General features: G+C 43.8%; 1 protein-coding gene across 1 annotated transcript in view; it reads left to right on the top strand.

Moving 5' to 3' along the window:
• The window catches only part of LOC126546966 (ribosome biogenesis protein bop1-A), a 77,037-nt gene that overhangs the window by 13,722 nt on the left and 43,752 nt on the right, over positions 1-19,563 (top strand). The window contains exons 6-10 of the mRNA XM_050194697.3: positions 3,821-3,922; positions 5,436-5,546; positions 13,932-14,093; positions 16,178-16,258; positions 17,557-17,626. Of these exons, the coding sequence (XP_050050654.1) occupies positions 3,821-3,922; positions 5,436-5,546; positions 13,932-14,093; positions 16,178-16,258; positions 17,557-17,626 (526 nt within the window). The remainder of the gene's footprint in view (positions 1-3,820; positions 3,923-5,435; positions 5,547-13,931; positions 14,094-16,177; positions 16,259-17,556; positions 17,627-19,563) is intronic.

Below are 19,563 nucleotides of genomic sequence, written 5' to 3'. Positions count from 1 at the left end.
TAGCTAGGAAACGAATGGTTAAAAGTTCATACGGCCGATAAAACTACTATCCTTACTTTTTGTATAGCTGTCTACTAATTCGCTATCTTAATTGATACTTCGCCTTTTGCGCGAAACTGCAACTTTTTTATTTATCGCATTTTTAGTGCATTGGGAGTAAATCTTTCTTTCCAAATGAGAGAAAGTTGTATTTCTGTATGAAAAAGTGAGGTGCGCAGTACTGCAAAGGACCTTTCTTTCTTTAGGTCATGGCAAATGGGTGCACGTTACAATCGAGGTTGTTTTTTGTTTTTATTTTTATTTTTGGTCACCAAAACGGGTGCGAGTTACAATCAAGGGCGTGTTAGAATCGAGTAAGTACGGTAATGTACAGACAGTTCTTCATATCATGAAGTGCTGTGATCAGTGCTGGAGGAATTTTCAAGGAGGGCTGTAGAGGTTACTCTTGGAAAATCTTTATTTGTTGTGAGATATTTGGCAATTGATTTCAGTTATATATCTTAGGGGTGTGCAAATATTAGAAATTTTCTAATAACAAATAAATATTGTCCTATTCACACATGCAAATATTTTTCAAATAACTTTCAAATATTTAACATCATTAATTGTACACAGTAAATCCTGAAAGGGAAACAAAAGTGCCATAAATTTTATTCCGGGCATAGTGGACGTAAAAAAAAAAAAGTTACGTAGTAAAGTATGGTGCGTTATTGAGAGAGTCAGACTTTTGTGACTAAAACACGATCATTTGCTCCCAAATTGCTCAGAAGTGGTTATTTCTTGGTACTAGTACGTATCCCATGTGTCCTAGCTAACATTAGCAAAACTGTTCAACGACAGAAAAAAAAAGATTTGAAAAGTATTGTGCAAGACACAATTATAATACCTGCAGTGTGATGACCATACACTGTGGATTTTAAAATCGCATCTTGCACCGCGATTTTTAAATGTTTTTGTTTTTCCTTTTTCCATTGAATAGCTTGCGTAATATTCACTATGACACCCTATATTTATTGTTGCTGCACCTATGTGTTTAAATACGTTCTCTCTCTCACACCTATGTGTGCTTTTTGAATTAAATTTTAGTACATTTGGTAGCAACATTAGTTGATGTATTTAGTGGCACTATCTGCCACAAATTCTTTTCGCTCTGCCATCACCATAGTCAACACACATTTTCAGTACACAGATACTAACATGCTCACAAGAGGGCCTTTGATAACTTCCATTTTGACAATGCACGACCAGGTATGCTCTGAAGACGGCCGATTATGTGAACTTAATGTATATCTGGCCAAAGTTGAACGACATTAACTGAGCAGCATGCACTGAAGTAAATTTTGTTACAATCTGTGTTTCTTATGTCCATATGACATAACACTGCATCACTGAAATCTGAAAGTAATGCAATATCAAAAAAGAAAGAAAGAAAGAAAAAGACTACTAAATGAGTAACAAAAAACACCACACTGAATTACATTCTCATGCCAAAGTTGAATTACTAATTTGTAATGAAGGAAAACACACTTGCAGTTGAACCTCGCAATAACGAAAGGGACGCTAGGAACACGAAAAAATTCACTTTCGAGAGAATTTCGTTGTTGCAAAAAGAGACAGTACAGATAGGTAATGCATCGCAAAACAATACTTTACTGTCAAAATTCTGTTAGCTTACTTTGGCAAGCTTTGCTCGAGGATATAGAACCGCGTTGCCGACACTACAATGTGCACCGCATGCGTCGACCAGCAGTGGCAGTGCTGCCATGGCGCAGTATTCTTGGTCAATTGCTTTCGGAGATGCGATCACTTTTGCGAGATTTTGCGTAACTCAGCCCTGGACGGAGAGCAACAGCGCACGCAGCAGCATTTCTCCAGTGCACGCTGTTGCCCGTAGGTGCCGACGGGTCTAGTGCCGAGTGCAAAAGTGATCCTATCTCGTGTACCCGAAGGCGAATGATCGAGATAACGGCCTTTTCACACAAATCTACGTTTGGCGCCGAATCCGTACGCGATGCCTGTCGGGTGCCACCAAAACCATCGTTCTTGAAGCGAGGGATGCCTATTCCTGGACGATCGCTCAATCATGGTCCGATGCGTGACACTCCTTATGCTGCGACCGCCATCTCAAGCGCCCATGTCGGTGGGACGTGGATGTCCTTGTTTTTGCTGTGTTTTTCTCACCGCGGCGCACATTACGCAGTGCACTGCCGCGATCGGCGATTGTTCGAAACGTGTGTTCAGTCTGCATTCAGTTTCGTCTCACGCGATTGGCCTAGGCCTCGCTGAGTCGTCAGCCACAGGGAATGTAAACTGAACGTGCGTTTCGAACAACAATCTATGGTCTCGCCTAGTAGGCATGCAAAAACTTTTGTCACATGTCGGTAGCAACATGCGTGCTGCTTCATACGGGCGATCAGCACACAAGGTGGTGGCCATGACATGTTTCCAGCGCACTGATAACTTCTTGTGCTGGGTTGTTTTTGTGAACAAAATGGCGGTGCCCACACAAGTGTAATGAGGTGCTATTTTATGCAATTTTAGTGCAACACAATCGCATTTGACCACATTTTGGAGCCTGCTAGCCTTACATGAGTAGGTAATATGTGGAGTTACGTTCCGGAAAATTTTGTTGATGCGGGATTGCAGTACAGCGACATTTCATTGCCGAAAGGTATGAAATGCATTGAATCCTATGGGCGTTCGCTGGGGATACAAAAATGTTTCGTTGTCGCAAGAATTTCGTTGTTGCGGGATTTCTTTATCGCGGGTTTCGACTGTACATAAATCTTGTTACAATGTACACATTGTTACAACGTAGCACTGTATCACGGAATCCTGAAAGCAATGTGAGCTTAGTACAAAAAAAATTTAGAAGTCGCACTTTTTCCCAAAAGATGAAGCATTGATAGCGATATGAAAATATTAGACAATTATACAAAGTAAGGCTCATAGTTTTACGGCCTTGCTGTAGACATCTTTAATTCAACTTTGGTTAATTTGATTTTTCGTTTAATTCAAATCCAACTAGTGGCCATGCATTTCCATGGGCCCAAAATGTCATTATTTCGATCCTAAAATTGGCCTTCACTGGATAATTCTATCTTGACCAGTTGGCATGCATGCACCTGAACCCTATGGTGATCTCAATAGCGACCCCTTTAGTTGGAGCGTCTGTCTTGGCGGAGCTTAAGGGACAGCTAATGCATTGCACACACATCAAAAATCTCCCATCAGAAATACCTATTTTCGGCCTGCCTTAGGAAATTTTCAAGCAACAACAGTAGCTCACAATGTCCGATCATGGTATTTACCTGATTCTAACTCGCACCTTTCTATTTTTGCTTGAAAATTGGGCCGAAAATTGCCTGCGGGGTGCAGCCAGATACGAAACCAAAACCGTGTTCGCAACATTTGTATGCTTCATCACATAACACAGCTGCATTGCGGTAAAACTGATTTTAAGAAACTTGCTGCCATTGCGCAACACTTAGTAAACGGTTGCCCATTTTTCTTGCTGAAAAATCAACTGAAATTTTCTACTTTGGACACAATAAGGGTGTGCACGTATGCTTTGAGGGCTTGTTGGAATGGGGCAAATACTGCAAAATGAGTCAGTGGTGTGTTTTGGCATTATTTCTGCATTTTGGTTTAATTTCGTCGGTCCTACCAGGATCGAATTAACGAAAGTTGACTCTATTGTGCTTGAGGAGAACTGTTGTGATACTGTTGGCTTTGACTCTTAACACATTTGAACTTACAATTCTAGAATATGATAAAGAAATTGTTCATCAATTTAATCACTCTTTCATGTTTGACATAGGTTTCCAGGATGGTGCATGCTATCAAGATGGGCTGGATCAAGCCACGAGTCAAGCGGCATGACTCGGACAGGTTCTCTTTGCTTTGGGACAAGGATGACGAGGTATGTTGCTGCATGCGTCCATTCCTGTCCTCATGCTTCTTAATGATTCCCGCTGCATTTGTGCAAATATTACTCATGAATATGCTTGCATTTACAGTCGAACCCACTTATAACAATATTCAAGTGCCTCGAAAATTCCATTGTTATAACCGGGTTGCATGAAAAAATCAAAATAGAGGGATGGCAGAGCTGATGTGAGAAAACTATAATGGTGGGGAGGCCAGTGCCCCTCCCCGCCACCTTCCTCCATCCAGCTGCTGATTGTGTTCACTCGTTTAACTGCTTCCTGGGTGTTCCGATCGTATGCAACAAGCCATGGCTGTCGGCGTTAAAGAATGGCTCTGCTATAACAACTGCAAAGAGGGGTCACGGGCGGCAAGTGATATGCGAGCACCGCCGAGGCACTGCTTTGGTGGCCCCAAAAGGGACCCTTTAAAAAATGTAAGAAGGTTGCCGCGGCAGCCTGGCTGCTTGAGAAATCCCGAAGAAACGCTGAGGTGAGATCGTCGCAAGCATCTCGCCATGTACTTTTCACTGGCTTGCACGAGAAAACCCTATGTCCGTCAGCCTTGCATGCTTTACGCAAAGCTTGCCGACAACCTTCTCCAAGGCATCCAAGTGCTCCACGTAGTGGAGCAGAAGGTTCCCCGCAAAAACGAAACCCCGGAGGGATGGAATTATCTGCTGGGCCTTCTATGAGGACAACGTTGAGGCAGCCTGCCCTACCGTGTCATCGCTCCCGTCGTCGCCGTCGCTATCTGATGCAAGCATGTTCACGATGATCGCCTCATCGGTTAGAAGCACTTAGTTTCCAAATCTATAGCCATACACTTTCTTTCCACCGGCGACGTCGTGCATTGCCGATGATCAGCGGGCGCATCAGCCATCTTCTGTTTTGGCGGCACGCCAAACCAACTGTTTGTCAAACGAAGCTGAGAAACCGAGTGGCCAGGAATGGTTTAGGCACAGCCAACAAAGACAAATGCGAGTGATTAAGCTGTTAGCAGAACTGCACTGAATGAGGAGCCAGCGAGCAATCTGCCAGCAGCACAGTTGGCGTGGTCCATTCGTGTTTCGGAGGGTGGGGCTGCTTAGAGCTATGGGTGCAGCCCATTTGTGTTCGGAGGGGTGAAAGGGCGACAGGAGAGAGGCGCGTAAAGATGGCTGGAAAATTAGCGTGCAGTGGCTTGAATTTCTCGTTTTCTTTTTTTCTTTTCAAGGATTTCGCATTTCACTACTTTTCGGCTCGGACACCCAGCAGCCAGACTTGATCGTTATAACCAATAATGCGGCATCTGGGCATTGTAATAAGAGGGTTATTTTACCGTGGAAAAGATACAAAAGTTGATGGTGCAGCAGCTTCTCATTGTTATGGCCGATATACATAATTGTTGAAATCGGTATTACTTTAAGTGGATTCGATTGTATTTTCACGAGCAGCATTATACTGTTTACTGATTGTTTGTTAGTTTTGCTCTATTCCTTATCATTTTGTGAATTACATATCTTGCAGGAGAAAACAAATGACCGAATGCAGCGCTATATTCCAGCACCGAAGATGAAGCTTCCAGGCCATGAAGAATCATACAATCCACCTGCTGAGTATTTATTCACAAAGGAAGAGGCAAGGCTTCTGGCTTGGAAAGCCTTTTACTTTTCCTAATTTTTAGTCTTATTCGACATGTTGTAATTGATAAAATAGTGAAATTTTTTGCAGCTAATTGGCTTCTCACTGCTGCTTCGAACTGCTTACTTATCAGAGTGAAGTGTGTTAAGTTCCTGCAATGTACGACAGTGCAGTCCACTTATATTGATACCACCTATAATGATATATGGGTTATGACGATGATAGACATAAGGGTATCAACTTGTGCATTAGTGTTATTATATACGACTTTCTCGGGACCGCAAAAAGCGTCGTAAAATGCAGGCATCGTAAAATCCGAACATAAATTATGCCTATAAAAATACTACTTATTTTACGTGACGTATTTACAAGAAACTTCAATGTAAACTACTAACATACCCTGAAGGGCTTGGAAACCCAAATTACCAAAAAAGTAAATGCGATAAGAATTAATGCTGCAGTACAGGTACCAATCATGCTTTATTCAAACGAACCTTTACGGCACTCCACTGCCCACTGCCATGATTCCTGCCAGCCGGCGCGAACTTTAAAAAAAGTCAGTAAGTCTTTTGGACCTTGTTTGATCCGTGAACCAAGAGCTTTCGCTCGAGTTGGGCAACGTCCAAAAGAAGGTCCTCTGCGACGTCGCGTGAACAGATGAAGTTCCGGATGCCGTCTATGTGCCGTAGCACTTCGACGAACGTGGTAGGTACAGGCAACGGCATCTGTGGCGTCGGCGTTGTCCTCGTCCGATGTCGCAGCGGTGTCGGCACTAGGCAAAGCCTCCTCGATGGCGTCATCCAGCGACACCTCGCCACAAATCGCAACATTGTCGCAGGCCTCCACATACTCGGCGAAGGTCGTGGTGAGGTTTAAACCCTCGAAATCGTCGTTGCCGAAGCCTGCACCAACCTCGAGCGGCATCGAAGTTGTTGCATCCCCAGCAGAGGAGGCAGTCTCTCACTTAAAGCCACAGTGCTTGAACGAGTTAGTGATTGTGCTTCGCGACGCTGCATTCCATGAACTGGCAATAAAATGCATCGCGTCGAGCACAGTGATCTTTTTTTCCAACTCGCTGCGCTCCATAGCCGCCAGCCAATGCTGCACTAACCGCTTCCGGTACCCTTGCTTGACACACTTAATCATGCCGGCATCCAGCGGCTGCAGCCGGCTTGTGCAGTTGGCCAGAAAAAAACAACCTTTATGTTCTTCAGGCTGGATGTATCGGGTGAGTGGCACGGTGCATTGTCCACGAAAAGCAATATTTTCCTCGCCTTAGCACCCATTTTGTTATCCAGCTGCCACAAAATATTGCTGAAGAGCGAAGACGTCATCCACACCTTTTTGTTGAAGTTGTAGCTGCACGGCAGTGTCTTCAAGTTCTTAAAGCTCCGTGGCTTTGCAAACTTTCCAACAACGAGCACGGGCAGCCTCTCGGAACTGTCCTCGTTAGCATAGAATAGTGCTGTCACATGCTCTTTACTACGCTAGCCACCATGACAGCTGTCACCCTTAAACGCAAGGGTTTGCTCGGGTTATGGTAAAAAATACCGCTCTCGTCGGCGTGGAAAACGTCACAGGGCTTGTATGCAGCAATCATCTCCGGCAGCAACTCCATCCACTCGTTCACTATCGAAGCATCCACGGAAGTGCTTTTTCCACAGGAGCGGCTGTACACAATCCTGTTTCGTTTTTTAAAGCGATCCAGTCACCTGTTCAATGCCTGAAAGTCGTCGATGCCCAGACGCAATGCCACAAGGTCCACCTTCTTTAGAATGGCGCCGTTAGTGTTGGTCGCAGAGCTCTGTGCTTGATGCAGCCACTTGACGAGCACTTTTTCTAACTTCTCCTGCTGTCCTTCTTTTGCTGCTTTCCGCTAGAGCCCGAACTTGTTGGCAATCTGCAATATCACTGTTTTGTTTGCCAGGATCGTCTTAAGTGAAGATTTGGGTACAGTCGAACCTGACTATATCGAACAATTTCTGGTCACGGTATAGTTACAATGAATATGTATAGCAAAAATTACACTTACATCGAACAAAAATAGCAGCGACTCCCGATAAATCGAACGTCAATCGGCGGAAAAGTGCCCCCAGAAGTTGGCTTTTCCTCACGGTAACGGGGAAACCAGGCGGCGCGGCTCCATCCAACCACTCTCCCTGCCGTGACCGCGCTGCCTCGGGCTGCTCGGGCGAGCCATCGACACCCCCCTGAAAAAAATTATCCTGGCCCGCCCACAGCGCTTGCTCAGACAGTCAATCAGAGGCTCTTGCGCTCTCATCGTGGAAGATGGCAAAAGTGCGAGTTGTCTCGCTGCTTTTCTGGTTCATTGTGTTTGCACATTGTGGGCCTTCTCCCGCAATGTTGCCGTGATGAAGCGGCGGAATTCGTCTTTCGTTGTGAAGCTCGAAATCATAAATTGGGTCGAACGCGATGAGAAGTCTGATGTCCCCGCAGCATGCAGGATTCCGAGGAGCACTCTCGGCACAATTAGGGCTAAAGCGGCCAAACTCGCGACCCGGTGCTCGTGGCGCCCAACGCATGCACACGGCCGTGTACAAGTGGTTCTTCATGCGTGCCGGTTTCCGCATGCTCGCTGATGACTAAATTCTGATGAATGCGACGAAGCCGTTGCCGGTGTTGCCGAAGTTTGGACCGAGCTGTCATATTTTCGGAAGCTGTTGATGAATCAGCGGTGGACAAGGCCTTTCCGCGCTACCTTGTTGGCAATCTGCTGCTGGGAAACTGGAAGGGGAGAAACGGTTCCCCAACGCGACGACGCCACAGAGAAGAGAGGGAGAAAGTGATTGTCAGACGAAGCGAGAAAGAGACTTGCGGCACTTTTCTTTCGTCCACCGTTCCGTCCCGCGCTTCGCGAGGGTCGTCGTATAATGCGGGTCAGGCATAAAATTACGTCGAATAACCGGGGTTTCTAATGCATTGCTTCTATGGGGACTTCGCTGGGACTGCGCTAATCCGTCGTAAAACCCGGGTCAACGCAAAACCGGGGGACGTATAACCGGGGTTCCACTGTATCTCTCTCTTAGCGAGCATGGAAACGCGTTGCCAAAGCAGCCCCAAAGCAGCAGACAGCCCAGTTTGTTGAAGGTGGCACCGACAAAGTGCAAAGCTATGTCACTTGAGACGAAGCTGCAAATTTTGCAAGGCTCAAAGAAGTATGAGCCTGCGCAGTCGACGATATCAACAATTATGAAAAATGAGAGTGCCATGATCATGGAGGCTGGAACCAGTGGCCATGCTGGTCACCAGAAGAAGGGTTAGAGACTCTTTTCCACCATAAATAACTGTTTTAGAAATGCGGGCTTAGTGTGCCATGGCAAAACTCCCCATTATAGTAAAACCAACACTACAAAAGCCGCTGACATTACCGAGCTCTGGGAGCAAGTTGCTACTGACGTATGAAACAGGATGTGCTTCAATGGAGGAGTTCCTGAGGGCAGGTAGTGCGACAGACGGTGGCGTTGTGCGACGGAGGCAATGACAGCAATGGCAGTGAGGACGAGATTGACAATGGCCCATTTTTGGCCCTGACCCCAATGTTCACGCAAAGTGCGCTGTCGTAGATCGAGTCGCTCATTGATTTTAAGCATGCTAAAGGATTGCCGCAAGTGTTCGCGTAGAAGCTGGATGCGATGCACACCACGGTTGTAAGCCTGAAACTACTGCGAAAGCAAGTGCAGATTGCTCATATTCATAGGGGTTGGCAGCGCAACCCGGATGAAGGACAAAAGGAAGTGGATGATACAAGCGCAGTCTAACAACTGGGCTTCTGCTTTTTTTTTCTTCTTTATTTTTTATTTTTAAACAAGTGATTAAATATACAGAGAATAGGATCATGTGATGAAGTGACGCGTACAAGTGGTGAAAGGGTGTAAGCCTATCTTGCCATTCAAAAACTTGGTTTCTTTATCATGCAGAGTGATAGAAGTCTAGCTGACACATGCAATTGAGTTGACATGCATGAACTAGGCTTCCACAATCTCGCTGTTGATTTGATTTCCATTTTTATGCAATATTTAGGTTTTCTCAAACAAAGGTTTGCATGGGCAATTTCGACAGTGCGTGGCCAGATTCAAGCCTGTTGAATTCCTAATCGCACCTTGGTGCACCCTAAGGCGGATGTCGAGGCAGTGCCCCGTCTGCCCAAAGTACTTCTTGCTGCACGAAAGTGGACTTACGTACACCACTCCCACCGAGCATGCCACGAGCTGCCTCGTGTGTTCGATGCAGCAAATGGCCTTGGACGCCTGTTTAGGTCTATTGACAATTGCAAATCTTGCTTAACGAGTTTTTAGCTGAAAAGACAACTTGAACACCATATTTCATGACTGTCTTTTTCCATCTGATGTACATACGAGATGACTGCAAACTTTTTTACCGTTTCTATCTGTTTCTGTTGTACTTCCCCTTTTTTTCTTCTCTTCACTAGCCCTTCACATACTGATACGACAATGGATATCGGAAAACCGGCGTTCTCTAGACGATTAAGCTTTTGCGAAAAGCTGAGATTGGCGAGGTGGTGGCATGGCTTTTTAAGTGTGGAACCTAAACATGTCATAGCAATGCCTCTTTTCACTAGTTTTGAGTGTGCCACCGCTTAGTTTAAAATTGGTTTGCTTGTCCTGGGGTTAATTTGCCAACAAATATGTTGTGCTTGTTAATCTTAACTGTATATCCAAAAATTTAATTTCATTATTAGTCAGCAGCTTATGAGTAAATCCAAGACCCATTTCTTCTTTATCAAAGGCTGCGAGAATAACGCCAATATCTTTGGAACTTGTTTGCAAGTAGATAAAAATCAAGTAGTCATCAACAAACCTAAAGCACTTAACCCTTTATTGGCGAGTGTTGCCTATGGGCAACATACCAAAAAAGAATTTTTTTCTGGCCGAGTTTCAGTATTGAGTACAAAGTTTCGGGCTAAACGTCTTCGGCCAACACTGCATGACAGGCAGCAAGTGTAATTTGTTGGTTTAGAGCGGGACCACTGGTAGAGGCAGAAGTTTGGCACACGACTCACTGCCTTGTGAAAGCAAGGATGGAAAATATCTAGCTGCAGGGGTATCACACATGTGATGTAAAGCAAATGAAATGTACACCTATGGTCCACATATGATGAGAGCTGTCTATGCAAATTGGGGTGAAGCCTACTCCCAGTTTCCTGCCTGGGGTTTTCCCCCATTTGCTTAAAAAATTTCCGCTTAATATCTTTTTCTTTTTGTTGATTTTTGTTGATTCTTGTATCTTTTGCATATTCAGATAGAAAATAAGCAGTCTTTCTGAGTATATATATGTCTCGTCATTAAAAGGTAAATCATTATTCCTACTTAGACACTATCAAGCGCCCGGTCAACACTGCCGAGAAAAATCTCGCTATGAATTGGTGCAGTCTGAAATCCAATGCAGACCTCCTGCTTCTGAATCATAACTTCATTATCCCAGATAACGAACGTGGAATTTAAATAAAAAACCAAGAGTTTGAGAAATGACTGAACTGGGACACCACTATCATTCCTGATGATGACCTAAGAGCAAATCATCGTTATCCATAATGCAATCTTTAATTGTCTTCATCAGCTGGTTTCTAGGAAGGGAGTAATATAAATCTGTGACGTCAACGCTGAAAGCTGTGCATGCTGAATACACCCCTTCTTGTAAAAACCTAACGACTTCTTTAGAGTTTTTTACTTTGAATGGGTATTCTACCTGGATCCCTGTTCTTCTGAAGATAACCAGAGACTACATGTTGACAAGTGTTTCTCTCGGACAGAATTGTGCTCAAAGGTTGCTCAGGTTTATGTGTTTTTATCGTAAAGAAAACATCAAGTTTCAACCCCTGGCTTTTGTTTACTGTACTAGATAGATAGATGCTCCAGGTTCATTTCCAGCAACAATTTATTTGCTTGATCTTTGACTTTCTTAGGTTCAACGTGTGCCTTCTTGAAGTTTTTTGTTAAAGTGGCTGAGGCTTTCTCAGAAAACTGCCCTTCTGTTAGGAGGACGAAGTACCCTTCTTTAAACAAGCAGGTTTTTTTAACCGTGTGCTGTGTGTGTTTGCATAAATATGAAGCTTGCACAGAGAAACCAGACATATGCTAACTAGCTTTAGTATCTAGGCAGGATTGTGATGCATGTACACTTTGCCATGCATACATTTTGCCTTGGTATGCAGTACTCATGTAAAAAAAAAAGTAAAGGCCAGTCTGCTGTTGCTGTGAATGGACGACTGGCCTTGATCATGATGCTTTTCAATCCCAACATTAATGTCTCAGCATTGGGTTGTAGAGCTCATAACTCCTGAGTTTAGTTATGGGCATGCTTTTCACCTTAGCATTTAATCTTTGACAAGCATTTTCTCGTCCTCCTCTTCCTTAATAATGTGTAGTGGCTGCTATGGACAGACCATTGTACTTCTACTATGCTTTATTGCACTTTTGGCAGGAATGGCTGTCTCTCATTTTATTTTCTGCATTTATCCATCTATACCAAGTTGAAGGCTTGTTTTAATCACGCATACATGTTTCCCTGTCGTACTTATCATGGTTAGAAAGTTGAACATCATGGTGCATGTGTTGCTTATGTGTATGTACAGTGCTCACGGAATGAAACGCGACAGCAAGTATTTGGTAGAACCCAGCATATGTGCAGAGAACTCGAGAGTACCATGTCATGTCGCTATGAATCTGGTCACCAAAGGTGACTTGGACTCCGCTGTAAGTGTACGCACCAAAGTTACGTCGATGTGACACGAACTGCAGCCGGTGGACACGAAAGTATGGGCATTAGTTAGCCCTAAATTGACGCGTTTCATTCCGTGAGCACTGTACATGCATAATTTACTCCACTTATAGTGAATTCTAATGGCGATTCGGGGCGCTTCCGATAGTAGTTCTTCTGCTCCTTGCAGAGAAAGTCTGTTCCATTGGCAGATTGAGAGTGCCTCCCATATCTTTCATTGGCAGATTCGGAGCAGCTCTGCCACTAGATCCACTCCACAGAGCAGCGCTGTCAACTCCACAAAAATTGACGTAGTCGACCGAAAGTTGCTCGGTCACCCACCGCTATGGCGCGTACCTGTGAACGCGAATTGTGGTTTCTCAGAAGAAATGAATGGTGCTTTGCATCGCCTACTTGCATTTTTACTGCTTGTGGAGAGCAATAATTCATCTAGCTCATGTTCCAAATCGACCAGCGGGGACTCGAGCGATGAGGAAGCTTTCAGAAGCTACTGTATTGAAGCAGGCTTTCGACATCATGTTTCGGCCGCTGGCCAAGAGACCGAAAGTTACAGGGTGCAGTTTGTTGTGGTCACTAGCCAATGGAAAAATATACAGTAAATGTTACAGGTTTTTATCATCCGTTTGTTAACCACCTTATCCAAAATAAAACCACTTGCTTAAACCAGTTGCACAACATGCAGAGCCCAGAAATCTCACAAATACTTTGCTATATGCCAGCATAAACTGCACACGCACACACACACACATGCTGATAGCGATGTAAACTCTTTCACCAGTGGCAGAAGAAAACGAGAAAGGCTCATGACATTTCGCCGCTCCTCTGCACTAGCAGGACAACCGTGGGTGAAACACTTGACCAAGGTCACGAATACCTCTAAAGCATTATAGCCACATTCTGACTAAGTCACAAAGCAACTTACTGAAGTTAAACTGAAGGACATGTGGGCAGTCATGCCATCCGATTGAAAAAAAATGTTCATTGATAGCTTAAATGTTTCCAAATCAGGAAGCAATCCTTTCACCCCACCAGCCTCTAGGCAGTGCCATCGGCTTTCTCCTCATCACCACTATCATGACTGCTTTGCCACGTCATATTTTGAAGTATGCCAGTACATCCCTACAATCAATATGTACACTGAAAGCATCAGTGGTGATGCTTTACATATAAAACATGTCTGTCTACAGTAGCCTCTGTCAGCACTCTTCTGTTGTTTTGTTGTGCAGTCCTTGAACTCTAAGAACCATTTCTGCTGCCTTGAGAAGTGCTATTGTACATGAACATGGCATGGCTTAAATGGCATCAGACATGTTGCGTAAAAGAAGGAAGAAAAATCGTATTGAGGCCACCACTTCTAGTGAGGCATTTCTCAAGTGTGGATCATGTTCCTATGTGTTGCATTTTTATGATGACCTAAGAGCAAATCAGAACCTCTTATCCTTGACAGTTTTCATAAATAAACTCGCCCAAATCAAGGTCTCATATCATTTTTCTCACAGAACTTGGCAAAATATGGTAGGATGCACTAGCATGTAAAGGCTTTGCATAGTTCCCTGTATAATATTGCATGATTGTGTGTAGGAGGGATATGTACTGTTCATAAATTACAGCATTCTTTTCCAGGAAGAAAAGTGGCTGGAGCAAGAGCCTGAGGAGCGTCGCCTCAATTTCATTCCTCGTAAATACTCATCCTTGAGGCTTGTGCCTGCCTTTGATCGCTTCATCAATGAGCGCTTTGAACGGTGTCTCGACCTGTATCTGTGTCCACGGCAGCGCAAGATGAGGGTAAGGGGCAGCTCCGTATGTCATGAGCATAACTGTAATATATATGTTGAACTCTGTGGAAATCGCAAGATATAGTAGGGCAGTTTGACTTGTGACTACTGTGCCACCCTGCACTGAGAGGCCAAACCTGCTACTTCCTGCCACACTCAAACAAAAGTTATGCAGTTTGCACACAGCCTGTGCCCAATTTCCATTTTATCATCTTTCTAACTTGAAGCCTTCAGATTCCATCTCGGGCAGCCATGCGTGACGACAGCGTCTGGCCAATGCTTAGTAAAGGGTGGGCTCACACTCTTGAGCTTATGAAGAGGCGGTGCCACTGTAGAATGATCAGATGTTCTTTAGAGGGGTGCATGATGTTTCGGTGTTACCACCACACACTGTATAATGCAGAAGTACATGAAAGGCAGAACATGTCACTGGAGTTCTCTTTGACAGCACACCGCCTCTTGATTAGCACAATATTAAAGTAGCCCTACGTTTACCCCTCATGTAGAAAAGGACACCTTCACAAAAGCAGCGAACTTAAGAGTTATTCTGTGCACACTAGTGGTTATTATTTGAACCACATTTGAAAGCACTATTTGATTTCCTATTGCATTGCTAGGCTTGGAAAGTCCAGGTAGCCTGAGCATGTAACTTTTCATGTTATGGTGTGTTGATACTAGTACTGCTAAGAGGGACCTTTGTGAATATTGTAATATACCTCAAGCAGAAATGGGAGACTGCTATAATAGCCAGTCTGTATGACAATTTTGCCATGTTGCCATAAACATAAGTAGCTTGCCAACAATGCAGCCTGCATTGAATGATGTTCCACATGCCTAGGCGCTCCCTCATTCCACACCAAGCACTTCGCGGTACGGCAGAGAGTCAAGCAGTTGGGATTTTCCGCTTGGTTGTGTTCGCTCTGTCATTGTCACCCATGCGAGGGCTGCTCTGTTTGTGCTTTCATCTTCTGTCGTATGAATGCTAACTGCAAAGTGATCTGATTCATGTAACATGTAACCCGACTGTTTTGTCCGCAATCTTACCTGCCGTGGGTACTTAGTGGCTTTGGCCTTGCGCTGCTAAGCACAAGGCCACGAGATCAAATCCTGCGACCTCGTTAAATGCAAATGGGGGTGAACTGCAAAAACGCTTGTGTACTGTACGTTACAGTGTGCCTCCACTACGGTGTGCATCATCATCAGATTGTGGTTTCGGCATGTAAAACCCCAGAACTTAATAAATTTTTTTTTTTTTTATTCGCGATCACGTTTGGCTTGTGAATCCTGCTTAAAAGACGGCCGTTCAGTGCAGCTCATTGTCAAATTAAAAAATTAAATTAAATTATGGGGTTTTACATGCTAAAACTACGATCTGATTATGAGGCACGCTGCAGTGGGGGACTCGGGAAATTTGGACCACCTTGGATTCTTTAATGTGCACCTAAATCTAAGTACACGGGTATTTTCGCAGCTCATTGTGATCTGAGTTATCATTTGCTAGCGCCGTGTGCACTATTTGCTAACTACTAAATGCAAAATGTGATCCGTCAATAGGAGGTGAATGAACGACCATGAAGGAGGGAAGGCAGCTTCAACACAGAGGGGTGGGTTCCCAAGGAGATGACGAAACTTCGAATGGCGGGGAATCTTGCCTTGAAGTGTGACTTCACGGCAACGCTCTGCCATGAAGCCCTGCTGTGAAGCCACACCTCAAGGCCAAATTTGCATATAACCCTCACCCCAACTTTACTGTTAATGTTCTTTTTTTTTTTTTTTTTTTGTGCCAGTAATATGTACAAAAATACGGTATGTTGTGCGGTAGAATTGACTCTAGTAAAGTAGTGTATCCAAAGTATCTGCATTTTGCCTACAGTTTTCTGTTGTGGTGTAAGTCGTATCAAGTAAAGTATCCAGTCTTTTATGTTTTCTTAAATGTCACATTGTTACTTGACTGATCCTTCTCTTTTTTTTCTCATATTTATACTTGGATAGTAACGATTTCAATTGGTACGATGCACGCATAGTATATGTGTATTTATGCTTCTTGCGCTCAATCATTTATAATTCCTACTTTATTGTATTTCTTCTTCCCAGGTGAATGTTGATGCTGAAGATCTTATACCACAGCTTCCAAAACCAAAGGACCTGCAGCCTTTCCCTAGCGTGCAGTCAATTGTAAGTTCTTTTATTCTTGAAGTCTCTTGCTCCCAAGGATTTATTAGCTTCATTTCATTGTGTATAAGTAAAGTAGTAGTATCAAAGTAAGTCCTTACTTTCATTGGTTGTTAGAGGCAAGGAAACATAATAAGTAGCTATATTAGAATAGGCATTCTTACATGACGTGCCTTAGCAATAGCATTATGCGTAGGGGCTGTGACTGCACTGCATCGAGTGAGCACTCTACCCAAATTAATAGTTTGACTCATTAACCATTTTATTAGTCGGCACCAGAAGTTAAGTTCACGGATTACAGCTCCAGCATACAAAAATCGCATCAGTAGTACTGAGGGGCTCGATTTTGTTAATAATGACCACATAAAGCCAACAGACAATGAAGCCAAGGAAAACATCGGAGAAATTAACTATGGTATAAATTGGAATGTAGAAAATAATAAAGAAAATGAAAGTGGTCGAAAAGATAACTTGTTGCCGTTGCCGAACACACAACCTCCGCATTACGCGTGCGTTGCAATACCAATTGTGCTACGGCTATCAATTCGTCCACTAACTTGATTATTTATGTTTACTAGATCTAGCCCTAGGAGTGTTAGCCAGTGCCGTTCAGAGCCAAGGTGGGCGGATGTGGAACATCTTTTTTTGTCCGATGGCATCACTTAACACGCAATCTTAGAGAGCAGGCAGGTGGCTGATAAGCCCTCGCATGCTACCTATGGCATCAAGGCTGCCAGATTCAAGACCTTTGCCGTGGTGTCTGGCAGACTATGGGCATTAACAAAATTGAGCCCTTCAGTTCCCCATCTTCTCTCGTTTATTCATTGCAAGAGCCTCGAATCTGGCAGCCTTGATTTCATTAGGTAGCATGCGAGGGTTTATTAGCCACGTGCCTGCTCTCCTAAGATCATGTGTTACTTGATGCCATCGGGCAAAAAAGATGTTCCACATCTGCCCACCTTGGCTCTGAGTGGCGCTTGCTAACACTACTAGGGCTAGATCTAGTAAACTTAAATACCCAAGTTAGTGGACGAACTAATAACCGTCATCGTAGCACAATTGGTAGTACAATGCATGCGTAATGTGGAGGTTATGGGTTCGGCATCTGCGACAAGTTATCTTTTCGTACACTTTCATTTCCGTTTTCTTCGTTATTTTCTACGTTCTAATTTATACCACAGTTAATTTGCCCGATGCTTTCTTTGGCTTCATTGTCTATTAGCTTTAGGTGGTCATCGGTAGTACTAGGAGTTTAGTGTGCACCTTTCAATTAATGAAATACTGTTCCACCTTTCTTTTAGGTGTATAAGGGGCATACAGACTGTGTTCGAAGTATATCAGTTGAACCTGTAGGACAGTTCTTTGCATCAGGTTGGTTGAAAACTCTTTTTGTACTCTCCCATACTGCCCTTTTTCTGTGGGTGTGTTATTGGTAACAATCAAAAATTTTGCTTTGTAGGGGCAATCAAGTTTGTTTATTGCATGGCAATGTGACAGTAATACTATTTATGTATTGAATTTGCTGCTGTGGGCTCACCATTTCTGGATTCCATTAATGCTGTTTGAACTACAGTAAAAAAAAAGTAGTCAATTTCAGCAGAACATAGTAGTTTCGTAAGATTTATAAACCTCCAATGACACTTGGAGGTGTTCACATAAATTAGCTCTGATTTTCGCTCCTTGCATTCTCTTCCATCGTTGCTTTACTGTTCTACATGATGCCTTGGTCAAAGTATTTTCCAGCCACTCTCGCTTGACGTTGTTGGTTAATCTTGATACTATGTGGATGAAATAAATGACATTTAACAACATATTTAAGAATTCAGTCTTGTTTTCACACCAGGTCTTGGCACAGCGCTATTCAGGTCTTGTTCTCCTTGACTGCCACCACAATCACTGTGCTGTCAGTGAGGAATTATCATATAGCAACAATCTCATAATATCAAAATTAATGCTGTTATCTCTACCCCCAATAACTACTGTATTTACCCAATTCTATTACACCCCCGAATCTAACGTGCATCCAATTTTTCATGGGCTTAAAGCAAGATAGTAAAACTGTACCTGAATGTAACTTGCATCTGAATATAATACGTGTCCGATCTATAAAATAAAAATGTAGCATGTCCCCATGTTCATGATCAAAAGAAATGTGACATGCAGAATTTACCTTTGCAGACGGGCAGAACATTTTTTTTAAATGAGCTTTCGTGATGAACGTGGCACGTCTTCGTCACCATTTACCCTTCATTGACCACAGATATCAAGCATACTGGGAGGGTATTCTTCAACGATCACTTTTAGAGATATTACAGTACTATCATTTTTGCGAGGCTCTGCATTGGACTTGTTGAAATATGCGTCTGACAGCATTCCTGGCATTGTGCGCAGATAGCATGGCACAGCGTCAGAAATGCTGGCGGCCAATTACGTCACCGCACCCGGTGCCAAGTTGCGTGAAATCTCGAGAAAGTGATAGTCTCTCCGAAAGTTATTGGTTGAGCACAAAATGAACCGACAGTAGCCGGTCATAAAATCGTGCTCTGTTGCCATTGTGAGATGCCAATGATGCTGCATCTGATGGCTCTGACGGTAGGCTGTTGCTAACGCTTTGAACGCGGTTTTGGTTTCGTATCCGATTGTAATGCACGGACAATTTTCAGACCCTCTCTTTTTTTTTCAGTAAAAAGGTGCATGTTAGATTCCGGTAAATATATTATACAGTCAAAACCCACGATAACGAAACCCCGCGACTATCAAATATTTTTGTATCCCCAAAGAACGCCCACAGGATTCAATGCATTTCGTACCTCTCGACAATGAAATGCTTCTGTACTACAATTACCAATTACCTCTGTACATATTACCTACTCGCGCAAGGCTAGCAGGCTTCAAGATGTGCTCAAATGCGATTGCTTTGCACTAAAATTGCATAAAATACCACCACATTACACTTGCGTGGCCGCTGCCATTTTTGTTTACAAAAACAACCAAGCGCCGGGAGCAATCGCATGCGCCGGAGACACGTCATGGCCGCCATCTTGTTTGATGATCGCCTGTTCGAAGCAGCATGCATGTTGCTACCGACATGTGATGACGGTTTTTGCACACCTAGTGCAGTGCTTAATGAGCGCATCAGTGAGCTAAATGCAGTACGAAGAAATCCGCATCCCACCAACGTGGAATTGTGGGTATACGCGATACAATCACTTTCGCGCTCGGCATCGGACGCATCGGCGTCTACGGGCAACAGGGTGTGCTGTAGGAATGTTGCTGCTTGCTTGGAGTGCTGTTGCTCTGCATCCGGT

Source organism: Dermacentor andersoni, chromosome 1 (assembly GCF_023375885.2).
Source record: "Dermacentor andersoni chromosome 1, qqDerAnde1_hic_scaffold, whole genome shotgun sequence".
Classification (NCBI taxonomy): Eukaryota; Metazoa; Arthropoda; class Arachnida; order Ixodida; family Ixodidae; genus Dermacentor; species Dermacentor andersoni.
This window is presented reverse-complemented; position numbering and strand designations above follow the sequence as displayed.